This window comes from Tachypleus tridentatus, chromosome 13 (assembly GCF_004210375.1).
Source record: "Tachypleus tridentatus isolate NWPU-2018 chromosome 13, ASM421037v1, whole genome shotgun sequence".
Classification (NCBI taxonomy): Eukaryota; Metazoa; Arthropoda; class Merostomata; order Xiphosura; family Limulidae; genus Tachypleus; species Tachypleus tridentatus.
The window spans coordinates 8,996,395-9,019,384 of NC_134837.1; the positions used below are offsets into that span (position 1 = coordinate 8,996,395).

Consider the following 22,990-nt stretch of genomic DNA (forward strand, 5'->3'; position numbering starts at 1 on the left):
AACATATAATATTTTTAAAGATGTGCTTATATTATTCCAAGTGTATTTTTGTAGTTTAGGGACCAGCTGTACAGTACTTAGATGACAAGATATTCGTGTTGTACGGATAGCACAGAGTTCTAACGAACCTTTTGCAGTCAATAACTTTATTTTCATCGGCAGCTTCCTCAAGGTTTCGAATTAAGCTTTTCACAGTGTCTTCAACGAGCCCAGTCATCTAGAAGTCCCAAACAACACTGATTATATAAGATGAAACATTTACAGAATATTAAAAAAAATAACGTAAAAAATCAACATCAGAGAAAAATAAAAGATGTAATACACCAGGTTTCGCACGATCACTTCAGATCTATATGGTTAAATCGAATTATAGGGAACTGAAGAAAGACAGTTACCAGAAACTTCGATGTATTCATAATTCTTCAATGTTCTATAATGCTCTTCGCTCACTTCCCATTCTTAATCCCATACAACAGTTTATTTATTTTCACCGACATATAGCAGGAAAGAAAATTAAAATTGCAATATATATTGAGTAAATAGACATTTTTACAGTAACACATGAATAATAATGATACCTTTTTTATGTTACTGGGGCTGAATGTTGGAGAAATGACACTTCTGGTTTGTTTCCATTCTTCCCCACTCTGGATTGATAGAAATTTGCTGAGAATGGGATCATCAGCCGAAAATACCTGAATCAAAGTAAAATGTAAGAAATTCTGGAGGTACAATGGCAATAATGCACTAAAAGACAAACATACGAAGGAAAGAAAGGAGTCTTAGTAATAACATCTTATTTTTTCAGTTATGATCGACATATTACAGGAAATAAAAAAACTAGTCGATCTTTTACAAGAGGAGTACAGCCATGTGCTGTAAAACTGGTAGGTTTCATTGAATTCGGTTGAAAAAGTTCGAAACACAAATCATAGTGTTAGGTTGAACAGAAATAAACGTTGATTTTGAACTGCGAAGACAGTAAAAATATAAACCAGTGTTGTAAAACCTGCTTTAAACAAAGTAAGCACTATTTGCTTCAACACACTTTTGCCAACATGTAACGATGCTGCTTACGCCCTTGATATAGAAATCAGAGTTTCTATGGTCAAAATTTCTTGAAAGTTTCTCTGCAGCTGGCTGGTTTTGAAAGCGTTTATTCGTTCAATAAGTTGTCAAAGAACTCGAAAAAATATAATTCTGCAGGAAAACGGTGTGGGTAATAAGGTGGATGACGAAGAACCTCGATTCCCAATTCATTCCGTTTTTGCAGCGTCATCCTAGACAGGTCTCATAACTACGATTTTGTTGATCTTCATTCGACTTGTACAGAATCCACTTATCCACCTTTTTTCCTCACACTCAGGTGGTTGGCAGTAGTTAATTTGCTTGTGCCTTACTTTTCTGCATTCTCACATATTGTTCTGCCAGGGTCTGTCTCAACTGCTTTCCTCAATGTGTTTTCGACTGAGGATAGCTTCCTTCCACGACCTTCATCGTCTTCAAGACTTTCACTTCCATGTTTAAACTTTTGGAACCAACGCTGAACTGTACGTTCAATAACACAAATATGGCAAAATGCCTGACTGATGTTCCGTCTTGTTTCAGTAACTTTTCGTCCAAGTTTGAAGTCATAGAGAAAAATCAGACTAAATTCATTTTCGAAACTTACTCTGTGTAGAGTTGAAACAGCAAACAATTAAGACACCTTGTAAGCGACAAACGTTGGATTAAACCAACTAACCAAAGATAAGTTACTCAATATTCAGCTTCTAAATGTCATCGTGAGAATTCCGACATTTATTTCTGGACAACCTAATACTTCAAATAGAAAGAATTACATAAACAGGTACAGAATTTATTAGATGTTGTATGAAATCGCTTTGATTACCATTTGTAAAGTGTCAGCATTAGGCATGACTTGGGTGACACTTTTTGGGTTACAAACTGACATCAAACTCACACTTCTAGTATAAAACTAGTTACGCAGATTGTTTTAAAAAAATCATAGACTTAGAAATGGAGTTATTATTTAAGTGAATAAATCTGTAAAGAAACCAATTATTAAATCTATTCCGCATATAAACTGTAAACTTATATTTGAAAAAGCACTGATTAAAAACAAATCACTTTAGACATATGACGTACAATAAGTTAAAATTATACTACGTAAAGGAAAGTGTCACGTAATTTATGAACAGATAAGACTAAATTACACGAGTTAATATTTTAAATAAAACGAGTTACGGTTAACTTTTCAACGACCGGATTAGAGCCGCTTTTATTTAACATTAATATCTGAAGACAACGTTAAGTTCTGCCACTAGAGGTGCAACCATTATTTGTTAAGGAGAAAGGTAAGAAAACACAGGAGCCAGGTAACTGGCTGAGAAATCATATTTTAGATGCTACAATAAATGGTTGTTTATGTAAAGATGGCGAATAAAATATTTACTTACTCGACGATCGATGAAAGCATGAAAATCCTTGATCGTAATCAACTTTATGAGGTCTGGATCTCCCATCACTAACACTGGGTTTGTTCCTTCGAATTTCCTTAAACACATATTTCAAGACTGTTGATTATAATCACTTACATAATAAAGCTAGTGAAAAAGTAATTCAGTTTTCTTATAAAATCTATTTTTGTTTGTCGAAACGTATGGAAAATTGTAGATGTTTGGCTCATATCTTAAAAGTTAAAATACGTTACTAATGTGTAAACAAATTATTATAACAGTCGATATCTGTCAGTATTTATTAATGACCAAAATGAATGAACGAACTCAATTAACCTTCTGCCTTAACACGAGTCTCGAATGAAACTTAAGTCAAATATATCAGATAAAGGATGTCACAATCTTACTACAATTTAATCTACGTTTTGTGTATACACGATTTTTAAGTTAAAGTTACATTGGAGACGTCCCGTAAAGATTACAAAATATGAAGTTTATTTTTACAGGTGGTGCAACTGTCCATCGCTGCACTCTTGATTACTAAGTTATTACCATCAATTTTATGTTGTGTGTGTATGTATAATTTAAGGGTGAGTACAAATGAAGAAACATCAAGCATTTATTGAGAGTATGCGCAGTGTATACAAGCTTCACAAATTAAGCAGATATACAAGATGGTTATTTTTCATATTTCTTAAAACAAATTGATACAAAACACTGACTTTTTTGTGTATACATATATATATACGTTTTGGAAGTAAAACTGTGTTCTGTTGGGTTCTGTTGCTCAGCGTTACGTCTGAAGATCGTTATATAAAAAACAGGGTTTCAGTACCTGTTGTGAGCACAGGACATCTAACACATTTTGTAGCTTTATGCTTAAACAAACATTCAGTTAGAAAGTTTATAATTTCATAATATAAGTTGTTTAAACACTAGAACTTCACATATAAATTGTTAAATTGAAATATAATTACTGCGCATGCTCAGTGTCGCTATACGACTGGGGTAATAACACTTAATTGAGTAACATGGGCAACGGTCTTTTTTTCGACGGGGTCATGGGCATATTATAGCCAATAGCAACAAAATTATACAATTACGGAACTTGATTTTGTAATGTATATTGATATTTGAAATACCTGTCGTACCAAACGTTTTATACATACATATCTGATTGCTATTAAAAGGACTGCATTTGATATATAAACTAGTTTTAATAACTAATACGAGCATCTTTATTTAACACTAACCCGATACACTGTCTAATGTAGACATTCTTGTTTAACACGATATATCGAAATAAAATATTCAAGTTCTGTAAAACACCATGTTTTACTGCTACCAAATGAATTAAACTGAACTATACCCATAAATATTTCCATATTTATTGTATCTTTCTTCCTCTACTTCATGAACAGGCTAGAGGGGAGAAAAATATTCAGGTTGTTAAACACTTGAAGTTTGAGTTTTACGAAGAATGAAAACAAAAAATTAGCATGTATAAATTGCTCAACTGAAATCAAATATACGTTTGTTTGTGAAATAATTCACTTGCCAGTTTGGTTAAATTTTATTTTATTTTTGGTTGTGCTGTTTACTGTTCTTAAGCTCTTATACAAGGTGTTCGGAAAGTCACTGTGCACTAACATATTTAATAACAAACATGTTTCAATACAGAATACAGGAGGTAAACATATATGACAATTATAAACAACGTTGAAAGTGACCACTGTTGTTATCAATACAGGCCTGGATCCTTCTTATTTTGTTTCCAAACACCGCAATCAGTTGCTGGCTTAAAAAAGACTGAATAAAATATGAATACAAATCTGCACAGTGACTTTCCGATCAACTTGTACATAAAAAGTTCAAGTATGGATGAAGAAATGACAATTGTAAAAACTCACATTTTATCTTTATATCAAATGATAATGTAACATGACTACCTTGCTTATGTTATACAGAACACTTTCGTATGGATATCTGTTTTCGATCTCTTTTATTCCCATTCTTTTCCAAAGGCCAACATTCCTTGTGAAATACCTAGAAAGTTACAGTAGCAACGTTATTAAGGATACCTCACGTATCAAACGTATCCATTTACTGTACACAACGCAAGGATTTAAACAGTAACTCATGATACCTTATTCAATGTTGTAATGTTGTATAATAAATTATTTATTTAAAAAATATTAGAAGCTTTCTGTAAATAGTGTTCAGTTGTAATAAATTTACGAACCCACGCTAGAAACGTGTCACAAGGTTACAATCAAAATGACGTTCGTTTCCTCTGGATAATTGAAGTTTACGCACGTGACTACTTACAGTATTCTACATAAATTTTCCAAACTTACATAAATACAGCTGCTCGTATAAAAACAACAAATACAATCAATTCTCTTATTCAAACGCAAATTAAACGGTATTTTGATATTGTAAGTTTTTTTTCTTATTATTTAGTACATGACCAAACAGAACGGATTACACGACAACACTTCAGTACTAGTTGTGACTATTAGATCAGAAACAAGTCGGAGCTAGAAATCAGAAAGAATCTCAGAGTCACAAAAACCACATTCACACTGAAGCTGACCAATCAAAAAATAGACACTGGAATGTGAACATCTCCGTTCTGTATGTTGATTGCAAAAGCTTACAAAAGGTCAAGCAAGGAACGCGAGAAGTTGACCACTCAAATAAACTGGTTCAGTAACCAAGCTCTACAACACCACACCTTGAAGTTTTCACACGAGCTCATGCGCAATTCAGATGTTTCAAATCAGATTTTGAAAAGACAAAAACTCACTGTCCCAGAACAAGATATATACATGTAGTATTTTTTTACGAGTATTAATGGTAAGTGTCAAGTGGAGTGTCTCACATTGTATCGGTGTTGCGACACAGTATGAAATAGAAACCAGTACGTTCCACTTGAGAGAGAGAGAATAAAAGATAAAAAAACGACTTTCTGTTTACACATAAGTGCGTGCGGCTACCCACTCGAGTTATGCAAATACATGACACGTGGTGTTCGACCTACTTGATTAAACTATACTATTAAACCTTACTCTGGTCAAACAAATTAACTGAGTTAGCGACGAGCTTGTGCAGGACTTAGGGTTAAATTTGGTTCGTTTAAAATTGGACATAAACAACTAGCTAGATAATCTTTAACGTCATAACTGAACGGAATAAATCAATGTAAACAGTTATGAGAAGAGACTAGAACAGGAGAACACGTTTATCGAAAGAAACGAAATTTTTCAGAATACCTTTTTATCATTATTAAAAATAAAAATAACTCTTAATTATACGATTTTTTCAGATGGAAACTTCATGCTTAATGCCACTAAAATTCTGGGTTCTATCCTCCCCATTGGACAAAGTGCAGATAGCATATTATGTAGATTTGCTGTAAAACAATACCATTGGCTATAAATAACGACTTTTTTCTACCCACTTTGTCTGAAAAAAAATAATTTTTTTTTCAATAAAGTTTTCTCCGAAAAAAATAATAACAACAGATGTGAAGGACAGCAATATAGATTAGAAATAAAATGTTCAACCACACGCACATATTGGTTTCTTATGGAATAACAGTAGGTGTCAATTTAGTCTCTAATGATGTTTTATTAAACTTCCGTTGTTTACTGCGTGTATTATATCCACTAAAAATAATTTGAGAAAGAAAATCCGAACGAACGTATTATATAAAATAAAGCACGAAAACATTCAATTTTTATTTCTCTCTTTCGAAAACGCTCGACAAATCTAATCTCGGCACTTCAGTTTCCAAATACAGGTTTATTTGTGAATATTAAAGATGTAATTAAAAGTTATAATTTCTATTCTTTCCCGTGTTCAAGCACCAGTTGTCACAAACTCGGTAATGTTTTGTCAAACAAGATCACAACTAATTCATCAGTGTAGACGCACAGTAAATAAATTCCTATAGTTGAGTGAGAGTAGTTAGCCTCGTTGTAGTTGTTTTTTTTTGTTGTTGTTTTTGGAATTTTGCACAAAGCTACTCGAGGGCTATCTGTGCTAGCCGTCCCTAATTTAGCAGTGTAAGACCAGAGGGAAGGCAGCTAGTCATCACCACCCACCGCCAACTCTTGGGCTACTCTTTTACCAACGAAAAGTGGGATTGACCGTACATAATAACGCCCCCCACGGCTGGGAGGGCGAGCACGTTTAGCGCGACGAGGGCGCGAACCCGCGACCCTCGGATTACGAGTCGCGCGCCTTACGCGTTTGGCCATGCCAGGCCAGCCCCGTTGTTATCAGTATCTGAAGCACTAAAATAAAAATTTAAGTCGGTACAATTACAATTGCGTTCATAGACTTAATTTTCTTTGGTATGAACATTCTAGAGGAAATTACTGCTATCAGAATTGTGTGACCGGTGGGACAGCGGTAAGTCCGGACTTAAAGTTAAAATTCAGGGTTCGATTACCTTCAGTGTACCCAGCAGATAGGTCGATGCGGAGTTGCTCTAAAAACAAATCAAATCAAACAAAAAGGCTTTCAGCATTGAAACAGAAATTATTTGCGATGTATTGGTAATAATATGAAAGGTTTGGTTCTCAGGTACACTGGCAGTCAGTTACAGGTAACCCCATAGATGTGGTATTAAGTACACTGACAATTAGTTAAGTATAAACCAGTATTCACATTGAGGAAATAAAGTACAGAGTAAAGTTTGAAATAGGGAGAGAAAACTCATGTAAACAAACATATGAAATCTTCATTCACCAAACTGCACTCACATATTACGAAATTGGCGAACTTTACTGTCAGTTGATTTTAACTCCTGGTGGAGAAGCTTTGTAATAGTTGTTTTGAAATAGGAGAACAAAGGATCATGACATACGCATTTTAAAATCAGCTGGAGAGTCTATACGTAAAATACCATAACTCAAAGCTACGTATTCCAACAAGTATTCCGAAACTTGTAGGGAGGAGAGCCCCTATCTAAAACTCGTACCAATTTACAAAACTAACTGTCCCACTCTTTGAAATGGGTTTATTCAAACTGAGGTTTGATGTTCATGTTTGCAGAAACTAATGAAATTGTTTCATAAATATTGATAGAAACAAAACTTCTACACAAGCTACATATCTCGACACATTGTACTGGCTTCTAAAGTAACCAGTAATGTAAATAATGTTGGACTTATTTCCCAATCAGTAATAAATTTACATCTTCAGTACACACATATTCACATATTAGATAGATCTTATATTTTACTGACTTTTGAACTTTGGATTACGTGCTGGTACTCTGTCATATGAAAGGATCAGGCTTCAGGTTTGCAGCCCATAGTTGCTCAGCGTTAAGTTTGGGGCTTATTATGCTAAAAATGAAGTTATTATACCAGGTTTGAGAAGATTATGGATAGCCTATTGTGTAGTTTTACGCTTTAAAACCATCAAGAAATAAAAGCTTTGTCACAACACCTAATATTGGCTTCATCTGTATGTGAACATACAAATAATTAATTATAAGTATTGCACCAGTATACAGGGTTGGGCTTACCAGCAGATAAAAAGAATGGAATAATTATACGTTTTTATATATTTACTCTTTACTATGGAAATCAGCTTGGACGTTTTGATGAACTTCAATCGTCTGGCTGGTGTGTAGAAGTGAGGAGGTGCACACAGTCAATAACAACTTCAAAGAGGTTTAAGCTTATTAAATAACACATAACATCCAGCTGTCGAACCTGTAAGTTGCTGTTGATCTTTATTTGTTTAATGAGGCATAGATTAATAGATATCCATTGTAGAGTAGTGTAACACAAATAATTTAATTCAAAACTCTGAAAGTTTGTGTGTATACAAGAATCACAATGAGAAACATACTCAAGGTAACATGACAGTTACTCACCAATGTACAGCTAAGAGAGCTGCAATAATGTATACCAGCCAGTTGGGGACAAACAGAAACCCTGGTATCTCCATGCCTCAAGAATCTCCAATGTGTAGTTCTGTCTAACTGAACTCTCTCCATAGCTGTGAAACTATACCTACATGTATATATAATACCATATAAATTGTTTATAAGAAAACTTAATTGATGACATACATGAAACGACATATACGTCGTTTTATACACTGTGTAGAAAAGAAATGGTACGAGTTCATGATGCGTTGAAGGGGTGTTTATGTACCTGAGGGGAAATAAAACAAATTGTGGTTTTGTACATTGTTACAGGAAATAGTACAACAAAGAGAAAAAATAGTTCAGACAGAAATGGAAATAATTTATTTATTTTGAATTTCTCTCCAAGCTACCTGAGGGCTATATGCGCTAGCCGTCCCTAAATTAGCAGTGTAAGACTAGAGGAAAGCAAGATATTTATCACCACAAACTGCCAACTCTTGGGCTACTCTTTTAACAAAGAATAGTGGGATTGACCATCACATCATAACGCCCCCATGCCCGAAAGGGCAAGCATGTTTAGTGTGACGGAATTCGAACGCGCGACCTTCGTATTACGAATCGAGCGCCCTAACCATCTCATCATGACAGGCATTTTCAGTGATAAAACATCACAGAGTTATTACAATATATTATGTTTTCCCAGTTGTTTTTTTCTTTAAAGGACGAACACAAAATTTGAAGAACTGAGAAAAGAGCTGTAACTGAACGTTGAACGCTTGATGAGGAGAAACCTACTCAAAATAAAAATGTATCTCAGAACGATTGGTATGGGTATTAACACTTTCACTGATAAGGAGAGGACAACATTTTTTAACCTGAAGGTGAACTAGGAAGGTCGAAACGTTGTTCTCCTTATCAGTAAAAGTGTTAATACCCATACCAGCAGTACTGAGATACCTGAATGTTGAACTGATGTCGAAAAACCAAATAACGAAGAAAGACAAACAAGAATCCGCCTTCTGAATCTAGGGCTCCGGTTCTCCTTCTCGAATTTCCCTATTTTACAGCACTACAAATCTTGGTTCGATTTCATTCGGTGGATTCATCAAATGGTTACTATGACTTTTCTATAAACCAAACAAATACGCTATCTTTCAAGTTCAGCCAAAACTTGCCAGAACATTTCATCCTATTTACAGTTAACCCTAAATCACAAAGCAGAACTTCAGGTAATGCAGTCCTATAGGGTTAGGCTCACTAGCAGAAACAAAAAACACTGTTCGTAAAAATGACGTCATGATGCGATCAATGTAATGTGTTCACTCACTGATCATAAAAACAACATTGTGATGTTATTAATGTAAAGTGTTAACTTATCCCATCTAAAACGACGTAATAATACCATTATCACAAATATTAACTCACTGAATCTAAAAATTATTTCATAATGCAATTAATGTAAAAAGTTGACTCGATGTATCTAAAAGCCACATGACACAAATAATGTAAAGTGTTTGTTTGTTTGTTTTGAATTTCGCAAAAAGCTACACGATTGTTATATAAGCTACTCGTCCCTAATGAAGCAGTGTAACACTATATCGAAGGCAGCTAGTCATTATTACCCACTGGGATACTTTTTTACCAATTAATAGTGGGATTGACGATCACGTTATAACGCCCTCACAGCTGAAAGGATGAATATATTACTAAAATGATGTTATGATGCAATTAATGTAAAGTGTTAACTCACCGTTCCTGAAAATGACAATTAATGTTAAGTTTGTTTGTTTGTTTGTTTTGGAATTTCGCACAAAGCTACTCGAGGGCTATCTGTGCTAGCCGTCCCTAATTTAGCAGTGTAAGACTAGAGGGAGGGCAGCTAGTCATCACCACCCACCGCCAACTCTTGGGCTACTCTTTACCAACGAATAGTGGGATTGACGTCACATTATAACGCCCTCACAGCTGAAACGATAAACATATTACTAAAATGATGTTATGATGCAATTAATGTAAAGTGTTAACTCACCGTTTCTGAAAATGACAATGTATGTTAAGTGATAACTCACTGTTACTAAAAATGACATTATGATGCAATTGAAGTACTATAATAATTCAATATTCTTAGAAATGACGTTATGATGCAATCAATGCAAAATCTTAACTCACTGTTATTAACAATTCAGTCGATGTTCACTATCTCAATACTGCATCTTAATTTGATATTTATATTTTACATATGGGTTTATTTAGAAACAAAAACTTTGCCTCATGATGAACACGAAGAAAACGGACTGTTTTAAAACAATTTCTAAAGTAATTGTTTCTACATCAAAAGTGTTCGTTATTTGGAGGACAGCTGCCAGTTTCAAACGTTTATATATTTAATGTTTTGAGTTTTTGAACTCTAGTAAGGGAAACAATCTCTTATTTTTAGTTTAAAATTTCAGTATCCTGTTCAGTCAGAATTAGGACAGAATAACCATAGTCATAGTGAGATTATTGTGATTTAGAAGTTCTCGGTAATACCTACTCAACAAGTCAAAAATACACGGGTATATATATGTAAGAACGGCTCGTTTGGGTTGAGAAAATATTTTACGTAGAGGAGCGAACAACGTTTTGATATTCTTCGGTTATCGTCAGGCTTACAAAGAAAGAGGTCAGCTTCTGGTCAGTTACCTCTTTCTTTCTTTGTGAACCTGACGATGACCGAAACTGACCGGAAGCTGACCTCTTTCTTTGTAAACCTGACGATAACCGAAGAATATCAAAACGTTGTTCGCTCCTCTACGTAAAATATTTTCTCAACCCAAACGAGCCGTTTTTACATATATATTTCTCTACAAATGGATTATCTCGACATCACTGACTAAAAACACACGGTTAAGATTTCTCAAAGTGTGTGAAATTTTATTATAATGTATTTTTGTGTGCTGTGAATGTTAACATGATAGATTAGAAATAAAAGAAAAACGATTACATACCATTCACTTACACAAGTAGGTCAGATTTCTAAATGTCGATTACTCATCAAAAACTGACCAAACATCTTGTAACAGATAGATAGTTTAAACACTATAGACCGACCGAGTAAGATGTTGTATATATAAAAGTACATTACAAAAATTGATTAATTCATTCTTTATAGTTTTAAGGAAATATAAATGAAAACGTTTGGTGTTTGTTGTTTTACGATCTCCAACGTCATGCATTCAATATTCTAATAGCTGTAATTTTTCATATTCCATGTTAATTAGTGATATATTAAGTAACTTTGAAACAAAGGAATGTGTTATTGATTTGTTTCATAAAATTGCAGTTGTATCAACTAACAATCAAGTTTTGATGTTGTTTACTTACATGTTCACCCTGAATCCACGTAACCAATAAATGTGTAGGAAAAAAATAAATTATGTGGTGTATACTAAACTGAATATTTTACAGGCATTCTTAATATCTGGCTGTGTTTATACTGAAATGAAAGAAGACCCCTCTTGTGTAATTATTTTGAACTACTGCTTTTACTAGTCCTGCTACTAAAAGTAAATAGCCTTCGTATAATTATTTTAAACTTCTGCTCAAAGTATCCCCAGAAAGGTTGAACTCACTGACCTTTTCTCTAGAAATATATCACATAAGAAATAATATTTTTTCTTCTAAAAGACGTAATTACATAATAACTCCGTCTTTACTGGTAGTAAACTTTTACATACTTCATTCTAATCCAAAGTAATAATTTGTTTGATTGTACAAATGTTAATTCACTTTATTTACTGTATATTGATTACACTAAGTCATTTTCTGAAACAAACAGTCTAGAAAGTCCGCCGTTGCAATACAAAACCACGGCTTTCACCTAACCATTTTACAATTACCTTCTCACTCTGCTCGTTTAATAAATTAATTATCAGTAACTTTCTTTTACTGCCTTTATAATAAAATTACTGTTTTGAGAAAGTAACAGTTTGTTATGTTGAAAATCACGCAGCCAACATTGTTTTAGTACGACGATAGGATGAAGATGTACCCTGCTGGTACAGACTTGTAAGTCTAAAGGCATGGTGTACTTACCAGGTGTAAGCTACCTTGAAACAATGTGAGATAAACACTGATATAAGTTTGTTTACCAACTTCACTGGTAATTTACAATTCTTTCGGCAGAAGGATTGCGATACATTATTATCAGGATATATATTTTTCTATCGGTATTAAATATCAGAATTGGATCCATACAATTTAGTAATTAAGTTCACAACACACGGATAGTCTTTTTCGCTGATATATACATTAAATTTTATAGTATTAGTGACAACAATATAATATTGAACACAAGTTTTGTTTGAGGTGTTGATAATTCATAATATATTTTTAGACGATATTTAAGATTTAAACTCAGGTGGAAATATGGTAAGTTTGTTTTGTTTGTTTTTTGGAATTTCGCACAAAGCTACTCGAGGGCTATTTGTGCTAGCCATCCCTAATTTAGCAGTGTAAGGCAGCTAGTCATCACCACCCACCGCCAACTCTTGGGCTACTCTTTTACCAACGAATAGTGGGGTTGACCGAACATAATAACGCCCCCACGGCTAGGAGGGCGAGCATGTTTAGCGCGACTCGGGCGCGAACCCGCGACTCTCAGATTACGAGTAGCACGCCTCAACGAGCTTGGCCATGCCGGGCCAGAAACGGGGTAAAATTGGACACTGATCAACTTGGAGTTTGCACATAAAACAGATACAGGTAACTATGCTATAAATATTTTTTAAGAAGTAGAAAAAAAGACATTAAAACTTTCATTGCTTGATACAGAGACTAACGATTCCTTTCTTTTAACTACGAAATAGTTACGTGCTCAGCGTACACATGTTCACTACACTTTTTCCTGTGTCGCATGGAATGATCCATTGAAATTTACAAATGATAATATGCCAAGTGTATAAATAAATATACCGGAGTACAAACAGTCAAGTGTCACTTTAAATAATAAGAATGAGTTTTGTGATGATATTTTTATGTAAAGATCACAAGGATTACGAAAATAATATGACTTTAGTCTGGTTTACCACACATAATGCGATTCTTGCATATGGTCACAGTTCCACGTAAATAACTGTTTTTTACTTCTTTCTGAACAACGTTAAAATCATCTTGGGCAACAGTAAGAACTTCAAAATGTATGGTTAAGGTCTCTAACTGATCCGAAGTTTCATCACTAGTCGTAATTTCTTGTAAATTGTACTTTACTTCCAGCAATGCGTGACTTTGTGTTTCATCTAAAGTAACTTTTGTCACCAATTTTCTATCATTCTGTAAATCCACAGGAAAGAAGATAAAATAATTTATTTTTGGGTATCATTTGAAGTTAATAAAAAGTAATTATTAATAAATTCTTAATATTAAAAATAAAGTATGAAAGTTGGTTTAAATTCAGTTGTTACATAGTTTGGATATATCCGAATAAACAATTATATCCACTGACTGTGAAATCGGGATTTACCCTACGGTCACCACAGAAAAGTGCTCTTGAACTCCAATATGCGAGAATATCCTCTTCTCGAAATAATCGCTAATCTTGCGTGACTGCTGCCATCTATGTCTTATACTGTGATACACGGATGCTTTATAAGCATCATCTGACTGACCGACCATGTGGGACCACGTGCTTTAACTTTCGTGTTCTGTAGCTGATTTTATTGATTTATGGGTGACTTAATTACTTACTTGTTACATTTGTTATACTTATCATTGTCTCTCAGCAATTACAGTACATATCCTCTCACATGTGACAGTCTTTGAAATTCACCGATATAAGTCATTTCTACGTGGATAATTGATTCTTTCTGGTGAATCATCCTTGAAATTAATTATTCAAGAACTCTAATTAAAAAATAACATAAATAACAGCTTTAAATTAAGTCATATTAATTATATAACTTGTATTTAACTATCTGTCAGCCTGAAACTTTTCTCGCAATTTTTTTATTCAAACGACATAAATCTCATATCGTTAGGAAAACCAATGTTTGAGAAGTGCGGATTACATATAAGATTTTCCATTCAAAATCACTTTGCCTGTTTGTTACTTAGTGAAACATTTTAATGCAATGATAGTGTTACATAATAGCTCTATATCATTGTTATCACGTGATGGCTTGCCTCCAATTGAGCTTTAATTTTTTTTTATTTGAAAAGTACTTCTCAGGTACAACAGAAGAAATTCATTCGGATTTTATTCATGTGTCCAGATTATTTATATAATATGCATAACTGAAATCATACATATATTATTTGTCACAAGATTTTGTCAAAATTGTTATCATGCTGCATGGAAAAAAAATGTAACAAAATCCCAACTAAATATTGAATTTAGTTGAACAGTTGGAACTGTTTCGCAAATTTTGTCTGAAATATTTTTACTACAATGGTTCTTGATCAATCTAAAAACAAGATGATAAATGTATTTACGTTTGTCAATTTTGGTTTGTTTTGAATTTCGCGCAAAGCTACACGAGGACTATTTGCGCTAGCCATCCTTAATTTAGTAGTGCAAGATTAGATGGAAGACAACTTGTCATCACCACACACCGCCAACGTTTAGGTTACTCTTTTATCAACGAATAGTGGGATTGACTTTCACGTTATAATGTCCACACGGCTGAAAGGGCAAGCATGTTTGGTATGACGAGGATTCGCACTCGCGACCTTCGGATTTCCGGTTGAGTGCCTTAACCACCTGGCTATGCCGGGCAATTTGTCAAATTTACGAAATTAATTGTATTTAATAATGTCTTTGTATTGTTGTATTTTTAATTATTAACACTATATTAGTCCGGCATGACCAGATGAGTACGGCACTCAAATTCTAATATGAGGATCGCGGAACCGAATTCCTGTGATACAAAACATGCTTACATGTTAGTTACAGAGATGTAATAGAGCCACGATCAGTCCCACTGTTTGTTAATAAAAGAGTAGCTCAAGAGTTGACAGTGGGTGATGTTGACTGGCTGCCTTTTCTCTAGTCTTTCACTACTAACGCAATAAGTAGCTTTGAGCGAAATTCAAAGTAAACTAAACCAATTAGTACTATCTCACTGGTATGGCTTATCCTGCAAGAGTGTTACTTTACTTTTGTTTCATGATATACTCTTCAAAGAAAGAAACGCAAAAGGGATATTTTTGTTATTTTAAAGAGAAATGTATGTAATAACGTTACAAGATCAGAGTATGTGATGTTACACGTGTTAAGGCACTGATTGTGAGATCAAAATGACAATAAAAGTTGTGCACTTTGAAAACGGAGAAAAACATCGGATTTTTCGCTAAAACGCATTCGTGTCCAATAAATTTCTTTGAGTGATCTGCATTTTCTGCAAGTGCAACAAATGCAAATTCCCTATAAAAGTGACGGGTTCTCAGTTCCCATAGTTCTGTGTTAAGCCACCGACACGCAATACAGTTACGCCAAGACTGACTTAAGCACAACGCAACAACGCCATTGGTCACTTGGAAGAAGGCGAATCTCGATCAGAGGTTGTCAGAGCTGTGAATGTTTACACAAGCACCATCACAAGGCTATGGAATCGTCACCAACAACATGGATCAACTCGTGACCGTCCACAATTTGGCAGACCTCGTGTGACCACGCCCGCACAAGATCGCTACATCCGGTTACGTCACCTTCGAGATAGGACCACCAATGCGACGTCTACTGCCTCAACCATACCAGGGCTGCATAGGATTTCCGATCAGACCGTACGCAACTGTCTACGAAATGCAGGTATTCGACCTCGACGTCCAGTCCTCACCCAGCAACATCGTCAAGCACGGCTGCAGTGGACTCGGGCACATCGGGTATGGCCTCATCGATGATGGAGGCATTTTTGGTTCAGAGATGAATCACGTTTTATGCTTCGTAGGAAGGATGGAAATACCCGTGTTTACCGTCGCCGAGGTGAAAATTTTCCAGCAAACTGTGTGCAGGAAGTTGACAGATGCTGCCACCACCTACATTGCCAGAGCAGACCTTTTGCACATTCGAGGGAATCTTACGGCTCAACGAGACGTCGACAAGATTCTTAGGCCCCATGTGCAACCCATCATGGTGAACGTCAACGACGTTTTTCAACATGACAACGCCCGTCCTCACACAGCCCGACTCACCACTGTCTTCTTGAGACACCACAACATCAACGTTCTTCCTTGACCCTCCAGATCACCAGATTTAAGCCCCATCGAACATCTTTGGGACGAGTTGGACCGACGTCTGCGACGGCGAAAACCTCAACCACTGACTCTACCTCAGCTTGCAGCAGCTTTCCAGGCTGAGTGGACAGCCATTCTACAGGATGTGATTCGTCATCTCATCGCTTCCATGGGCAGGAGATGCCAAGCAGTTATTGAAGCACACGAGAGACATACTCGTTATTGACGTTGAGTGACGTTAAACTTCAACCAGTGAGCGTGGACTTCGCCTTTGCAGACTTTGGATGTTCAGCAGTGAATGTGCAAAGTTTCACACATGTCATACAGAACTACCCTGAATAAACTTGTTAACAATTTGCCTCAACTTTTGCCTTTTGCGTTTCTTTTTTTGAAGAGTATATTTTCGTTCAAATGGGTGTTTAATTTAAACGACTGTTATAATACCGTTTATAGAAAACTCACACTAACAACAGTTACGCTTCAGTTACACTGACATCCATATCAATCTCTCAGAAGTTACATTGACACATAAAGACATGACGCGACTGAAAACAGAAATATGTTTACCAGCTGCATTTTGGTGTAAGTATAACGACTTTCTGTGACGTTGATTTTCTACAGGAAAACTTTCTGTTTACAACTTTAACTGAGGATTTAGGTGAACCATCGTTACAAGGATAAAGTCAGCATATTGGAAAAGCTGTGACGGACCCATATTCTATCCTTCCGGCAAAGCCTACAGACTTAGCTGTCATTTCATCAGCCTTATTAACAGAGACACGGTTATGGACATTCCCAGCACGGAATACTCAGATATTTTCAGTTACCTAGTTTTCAGTGCCTCATATTGAAGGCATAAAACGTTTAGATGTCTTGTATTAGGTTGTCCAAAAATAAATGTCGTTTTTGAACAGCAAAGTTTGGAAAAGTATAAACCAGTGTTGTAAAACATACTTTGATCAAAGTAACAACTATTTGCTATTGTAAAATCTCCCTGAAAGCTTTTCTGCAAATGTCTTGTTTTAAAAACGTTTATTATTTAAAAAGTTGTGAAAGTGCTCGAAAAAAAGGAAATCTGTAGGCAAAAGGTCTGAGGAATAAGGTGGATGATACATAACCTCGATTCCCAATTCATTCAATTTTTCGAGCGTCATCCTTGACAGGTCTCATAACGCCAATTTTGTTGATTTACAGTCAGCTCATACAAAACTCACTTATCCAACCTTTTGTCTTTCAAAATTGCACACAAGTGGTTGGAAATGTTTGATTTTCTTGTGCCTAGCTTTTCTGCCAGCTCACGTACTGTTGTGCAATTGTCTGTCTCAACTGCTTCCCTTAATGTGTTTTCATCTAAGGTTTTAATGCAAGGTTTTAAAGTGACAATTTTTATTTTCAAATTAACGAGCTACTGATTTTGTTAAAAAACATTAAAATTAACATGGTTGATAAATTACCAGTAGTTCACACGTTAATAAAAGTTTAAGTATTAATGGCATATTTCAGAAATTAGCTTGTATACATGATGATAACTGTAACCTGGGTGGAAGTATTGATTTATGTATACTTGATTGTGTAACGTTAGACAGGCCGAGATTCTTCCTGGTTCTATTTAGTTAATGCAGCGTCCATAATATACGTAACCTTTTTACTGATCTTATAGAGTCAGCTCGTTACAGTCTAAACATTCAGTGAAAACGTTCTTAACATGTTTCTATTGAGTCACGTCGTTATATAATCATCAATTTTTATATACTTCACTGTATTGTACTTTTCTTACACATTTAAAATATCTAGCGATGTCTGAGTTTTGACTGTATCAAAGAATGTTCAAGCCCTTAGTTTGAAATTTCTGTGTTTCTGGTATTAATGTTTATGACGTCCTCTTGTAAGACAGCGATACAATTTCAGATTTACATCGCTAAAACAGAGGTTCAATTACCCTCTTCAGACGCAGCAGATAGACCGATATTCATTATATTTTCATTACCTGAAAGAGAGTACTTTTAATACATTACGAATATGTTTGTAACTACGTAAATCCAAACAACTGACCGACGGTTCCTTCTATGGGTTGTAGATCAACAAGAAGGTTAGGACTTGACTACACATTGCATGTGTTTAACAGGAACATGATAATATTACTCATGTGCAGCAGTCACATTATACAACATGGAGACAGGAGCAAAGATGGCCAAAGGTAAGCCCTGTACTTTGTTCAACCAACAACAACAAAACCAATTGGCATTATTACACGATGCTGTTCTGAATATTTCACTGCCAGGGTCACTGTTATTTCACTAATTTATTCTTTCATCCAATATGGCGGGATAAACAAAACTGGTCCAGCGCACGATCGACGTCACGTGCATAACCTGTGTTATAGTCTTGCAAACGTTACCTTAACACCTCTAATAGTCTTGTACAATCAACTAACACCCATAATATAAACAGATTTAATACTATTTCCATATCTTTGTTTGTTTCCGTTTAATATATATTTATATATGATTTAATTGGAAAACAACATAATTTTGACCAGGAACGTTTATAAATTTTGAACATTTCAGACTCCAGTCGATGCTATTTCTACAAAAACATGAGGAGAAACCTTACGTCAAGCCAAATATTCGTGTCAAGTGAAGTGAATGTATGTATGAACATAAAAGTAAGTTGCGCTTCCTGATCAATTACAACTGTTCTGGTGCATGACGTCATTTAGTTTCAAATCATTTTGATGACTTAATATTGTCTGTTAGTTTGTAAAACTCTTGTATATAAATCATTATTTGTAATAACATTTATTATAAATTGTATTGTTATTTCTATATTAAAATATATTTGTGTTAAGAACATATCATAAATTTCATACATATCCAGATTTAGTTAAGTTCTAAATTAAGATTAAACTTTCTGACTATTTGAAATCTTAATACGTAACACCTGGAAGATGTAACGGAATTATAAACAAGTTATTTACAATCTTCTTTTCGTAAGACAGTTACGTTTACACCCGTGTGCTGTTAATTAGAAACAATATGTGTGATAAGTTCTGTTTATGAATTTTTCTAACTTCTGGTAAATAAATATGTTTAATTTTCATTGTCATATTTTTTATCAAATTCAATTAAAACTAAAATTTGTAACATATTCTATAGGTGGCAGTGTTTTTATGTTAATTATAATTTGTTTATTATCTTTGTTAAATGAAAGAAAATCTTATTGTATTTAACGACGGCTAATCAACTCTGATTAAGTGTTTTATTTACTTTTAACATGTTAATCACCGTTACATTACAGAGATGATGTGTTTATTATTCAAGTGAGTTTTCGGCTTTAAAAATGATTCAATGAATTGTTTCAATGCTTAAGTTAGAATGTTTAATTCTCTTTAACTTCAACAACTATCACAATTTATTTTGAATAAATTTCTAGAGAATTCCTTAGTTCAGACTAATTAGTCATGTATCTTTAAAGTCTGGACCCATATTCAGGAGAATGCAGTCATGTTTGTAGAAGTTTTCAAGAACATGAGACATTTCATTGAAGTTACCTTTATTTCTAATATGCAAATTAGCCATACCGCTAACGTTACACAACATGTGTCAGAATATGTATATGTGTCTATTTCAATATATTTTCACACAAAAAGTGTAGTAAAAAATATGTTTGTTTGTTTTTCTGATATAAATACCAAAGCCTAGCTAATACTATGTCAGGATATGTGCGACCTAATATATAGTTTGAAAGTGATGTTGTATTTAGGTATCTTCCGTAAAAGCTGTAAGTTGTCTTAAAACAACGTGTGGTAAACAGAAGGATTTGTGTAATGTTAATGTGGAATATATAATTTTTTATCAGCATTGTACCGTATACAATTCAGTAATTTAGCCCAAAATACAAGGACAGACTTCTTCGGTTGTACAAACATGAACTGTTATTGTCACCACAAAAAGAACATAATATTGAACAGAACAATATATATATGTAAACACGGCTGGTGAGGGTTGAGAAAAGTTTTATGTACAGGAGCGAACAACGTTTCGACCTTTTTTGGTCATCGTCAGGTTCGCTCCTCTACATACAAATTTTCTCAATCCAAACCAGCCGTTTTTACATATATATTTTTTGATAGAAGTACGTTTTCTCGTCATCATTGATTAAGCAGAACAGTTTTATTTCCAGTATTGATAGTAATTCACAACAACTTTTAAGACCATATTTAAGTTTTAATCTCAGACGGAAATGGAAAAATTGGAAGTATAAGACACTGATTTATGTCATAAATATTTTTAAAGCAGAAAAAAACACATTAAAACTTAATAAACTCGAATATTACTTTACATTATGCTTTGAAACATTCACTGTTTAACATAGCGACCAACGAATCGTTACTTACAACCAGGAAATAGTTAGTCGCTCAGTGTATGCTTGCTCACTAAACATTTTCGTGCCGTTTAAAATGATCCGTCGAAATTATAGGTCATAATGTGCTGAATGTAGAATTAAATATACCGGACTATAAACACCTGGTGTCACTTCAAGTAATAAGGTTGAGTTTTTGATAATGTTTTATTTATACATCCCAAGGATTATTGCAATAATACGACTTTTGTTTCTTGTACATTAAAAGAGGTCCACCTACACGAACGATAACAATTTCCAAGTGTGTAGTTACAAACATTCTCACAGAATTCTTCACCAGAAACACCATAACAAGTGTTAATAGACACATATATTATGTGCAAATACTTCCATCAGGAACACGAATTGTGGTGTGCATTGTTACATACGTTTTCACAAAATCGTTTCACAAGGTAAGATGTAAAAATGTAAAGATTGTACGTATTGTCTGTTTTATGGAAAATTTTTGTTAAACCTTAATTTGTTCCTAATTATTAACATCAATATGTATGAGATACTGTTCGCTTTCATGAATTTGTCAAGTTGTGAGAATCTGAGGATTAAATAAACGTTTCTTTCTAATTGGTTTTACATGTTTTAAAATGTATGAGTAACGCTATACAAAGGGAATTCAGGTGTTCATAGTTTTGAAAAGATAGACGAGCGTGAAAGTAGCTGGACATGAGATGTTCACCCTCAGTTCTTGGGCTACTAATGTGTAATCAAATTGTCATTTGATTTTAGGGATTTGACTGTCATTCTTATAGCGCACCCACGTTCTACAAATCTTTTTTAGAGCAATCAGAAGAGCTCTAGGCCTCATCCGCGGTCTGTTTACTGTAAATCGAATTAATTTAATAAATTTAATATAAATTTAATAGTTCAAATTAGACCCTGGAGTGACCCAGCGGATATGCACACAGACACATAAAAACGAACATATACATACATGTATGTAAGTTACACTGCGAGAAACATGGTTTCTACACTCCTGATGGCCAGAGCTCATATAGCTGTGCTTCATAACAACATAGACCGATTTATCATTCCAGTAACGTGGAAAGTCGTACAGACGTATTTGTTACTCTATTTCACATGTTAATCAGTAAAAACGTCACTCTAGTTTCGAAGCAGAAACATGCGAGATTCTGAGATACAAAATACACATATAACGGATATATTTTTTTAACTGAACTTGTCCTCCATTGTTATTTCTTTTCAGTACGTGTTCAATTGTTAAGTATGAACAGTCATAGTGCAATGCAAATAAAACAAAGAAGTAATGTTACTTTTTTCTTTCACTTTTCGCACCATCACTTGATTTAAACCATTTTTCTTCAAAATACAGATCGGGATAACATGCTCATGAAATGGATAACTGTAATCACGTAGGTGTTTAATAATGGTTTGATGTTGCTGACGTACAAACTTCACGTTGAAGAATGCCCTCTTTCAGGTACTCAACATTTCAATACTAATATTGTTATAAGTTTCCTTGAAGTTTGTTATTGTTAATATTTGTACTATGAAACTTGACTAATAAGTACGAATTTAATTTTAATCATTTTTAGGAAATGCAACGTAAAAATACAAAAATTCAGGGACTGTATCTCTATTCTTATATGTAACATAAAACAATGCACCAAATTCCACGAATATCAAGAAGTTCTATGTTTGTACTCTATCAGTTAAACAAGGGTAATCCGTGGGTCGCAGTTTCGAATCCCCATCATACGAAACATGATCGCTCTTTCAGCCGAGGGGCGTTGTAATATGTAGTCATTCCCACTATTCCTTGGTAAAAGAGTAGCCCAAGAGTTATCCGTGGGTGGTGATGACTTGTTGCTTTTCTTCTAGTCTTACACTGCTTCATTAGGGACTACTAGTGCAGATAGCCGTCGTTTATCTTCGCGAGAAATTCAAACCAAACCAGTTACACAAGGAACAAAGAAACTGAAGATACTGAAATAATTTATTGGATAATGAAACAGATAAACAAAATGTGAGAAAAAACAACATCGGATTAACA

General features: G+C 34.4%; 1 protein-coding gene and 1 long non-coding RNA gene across 6 annotated transcripts in view; both read right to left on the reverse strand.

The window, feature by feature from the left end:
- Positions 1-22,990, reverse strand: part of LOC143237347 (uncharacterized) — a 367,273-nt gene that overhangs the window by 262,368 nt on the left and 81,915 nt on the right. The gene's annotated exons all lie outside the window — the stretch shown is intronic.
- The window catches only part of LOC143237345 (cytochrome P450 3A9-like), a 104,690-nt gene that overhangs the window by 23,571 nt on the left and 58,129 nt on the right, over positions 1-22,990 (reverse strand). The window contains exons 1-6 of one of the 4 annotated variants that reach the window (XM_076476494.1): positions 8,356-8,510; positions 4,409-4,505; positions 3,829-3,881; positions 2,460-2,556; positions 579-695; positions 129-217 (exon numbers count right to left, since the gene is read on the reverse strand). In XM_076476494.1, coding sequence (XP_076332609.1) covers positions 129-217; positions 579-695; positions 2,460-2,556; positions 3,829-3,881; positions 4,409-4,505; positions 8,356-8,429 — 527 coding nt within the window. In that variant the 5' untranslated portion in view covers positions 8,430-8,510. Of the gene's footprint in view, positions 1-128; positions 218-578; positions 696-2,459; positions 2,557-3,828; positions 3,882-4,408; positions 4,506-8,355; positions 8,511-22,990 lie in introns of those variants that run through there. The other 3 variants (XM_076476490.1, XM_076476492.1, XM_076476493.1) reach the window with 3 other exon arrangements.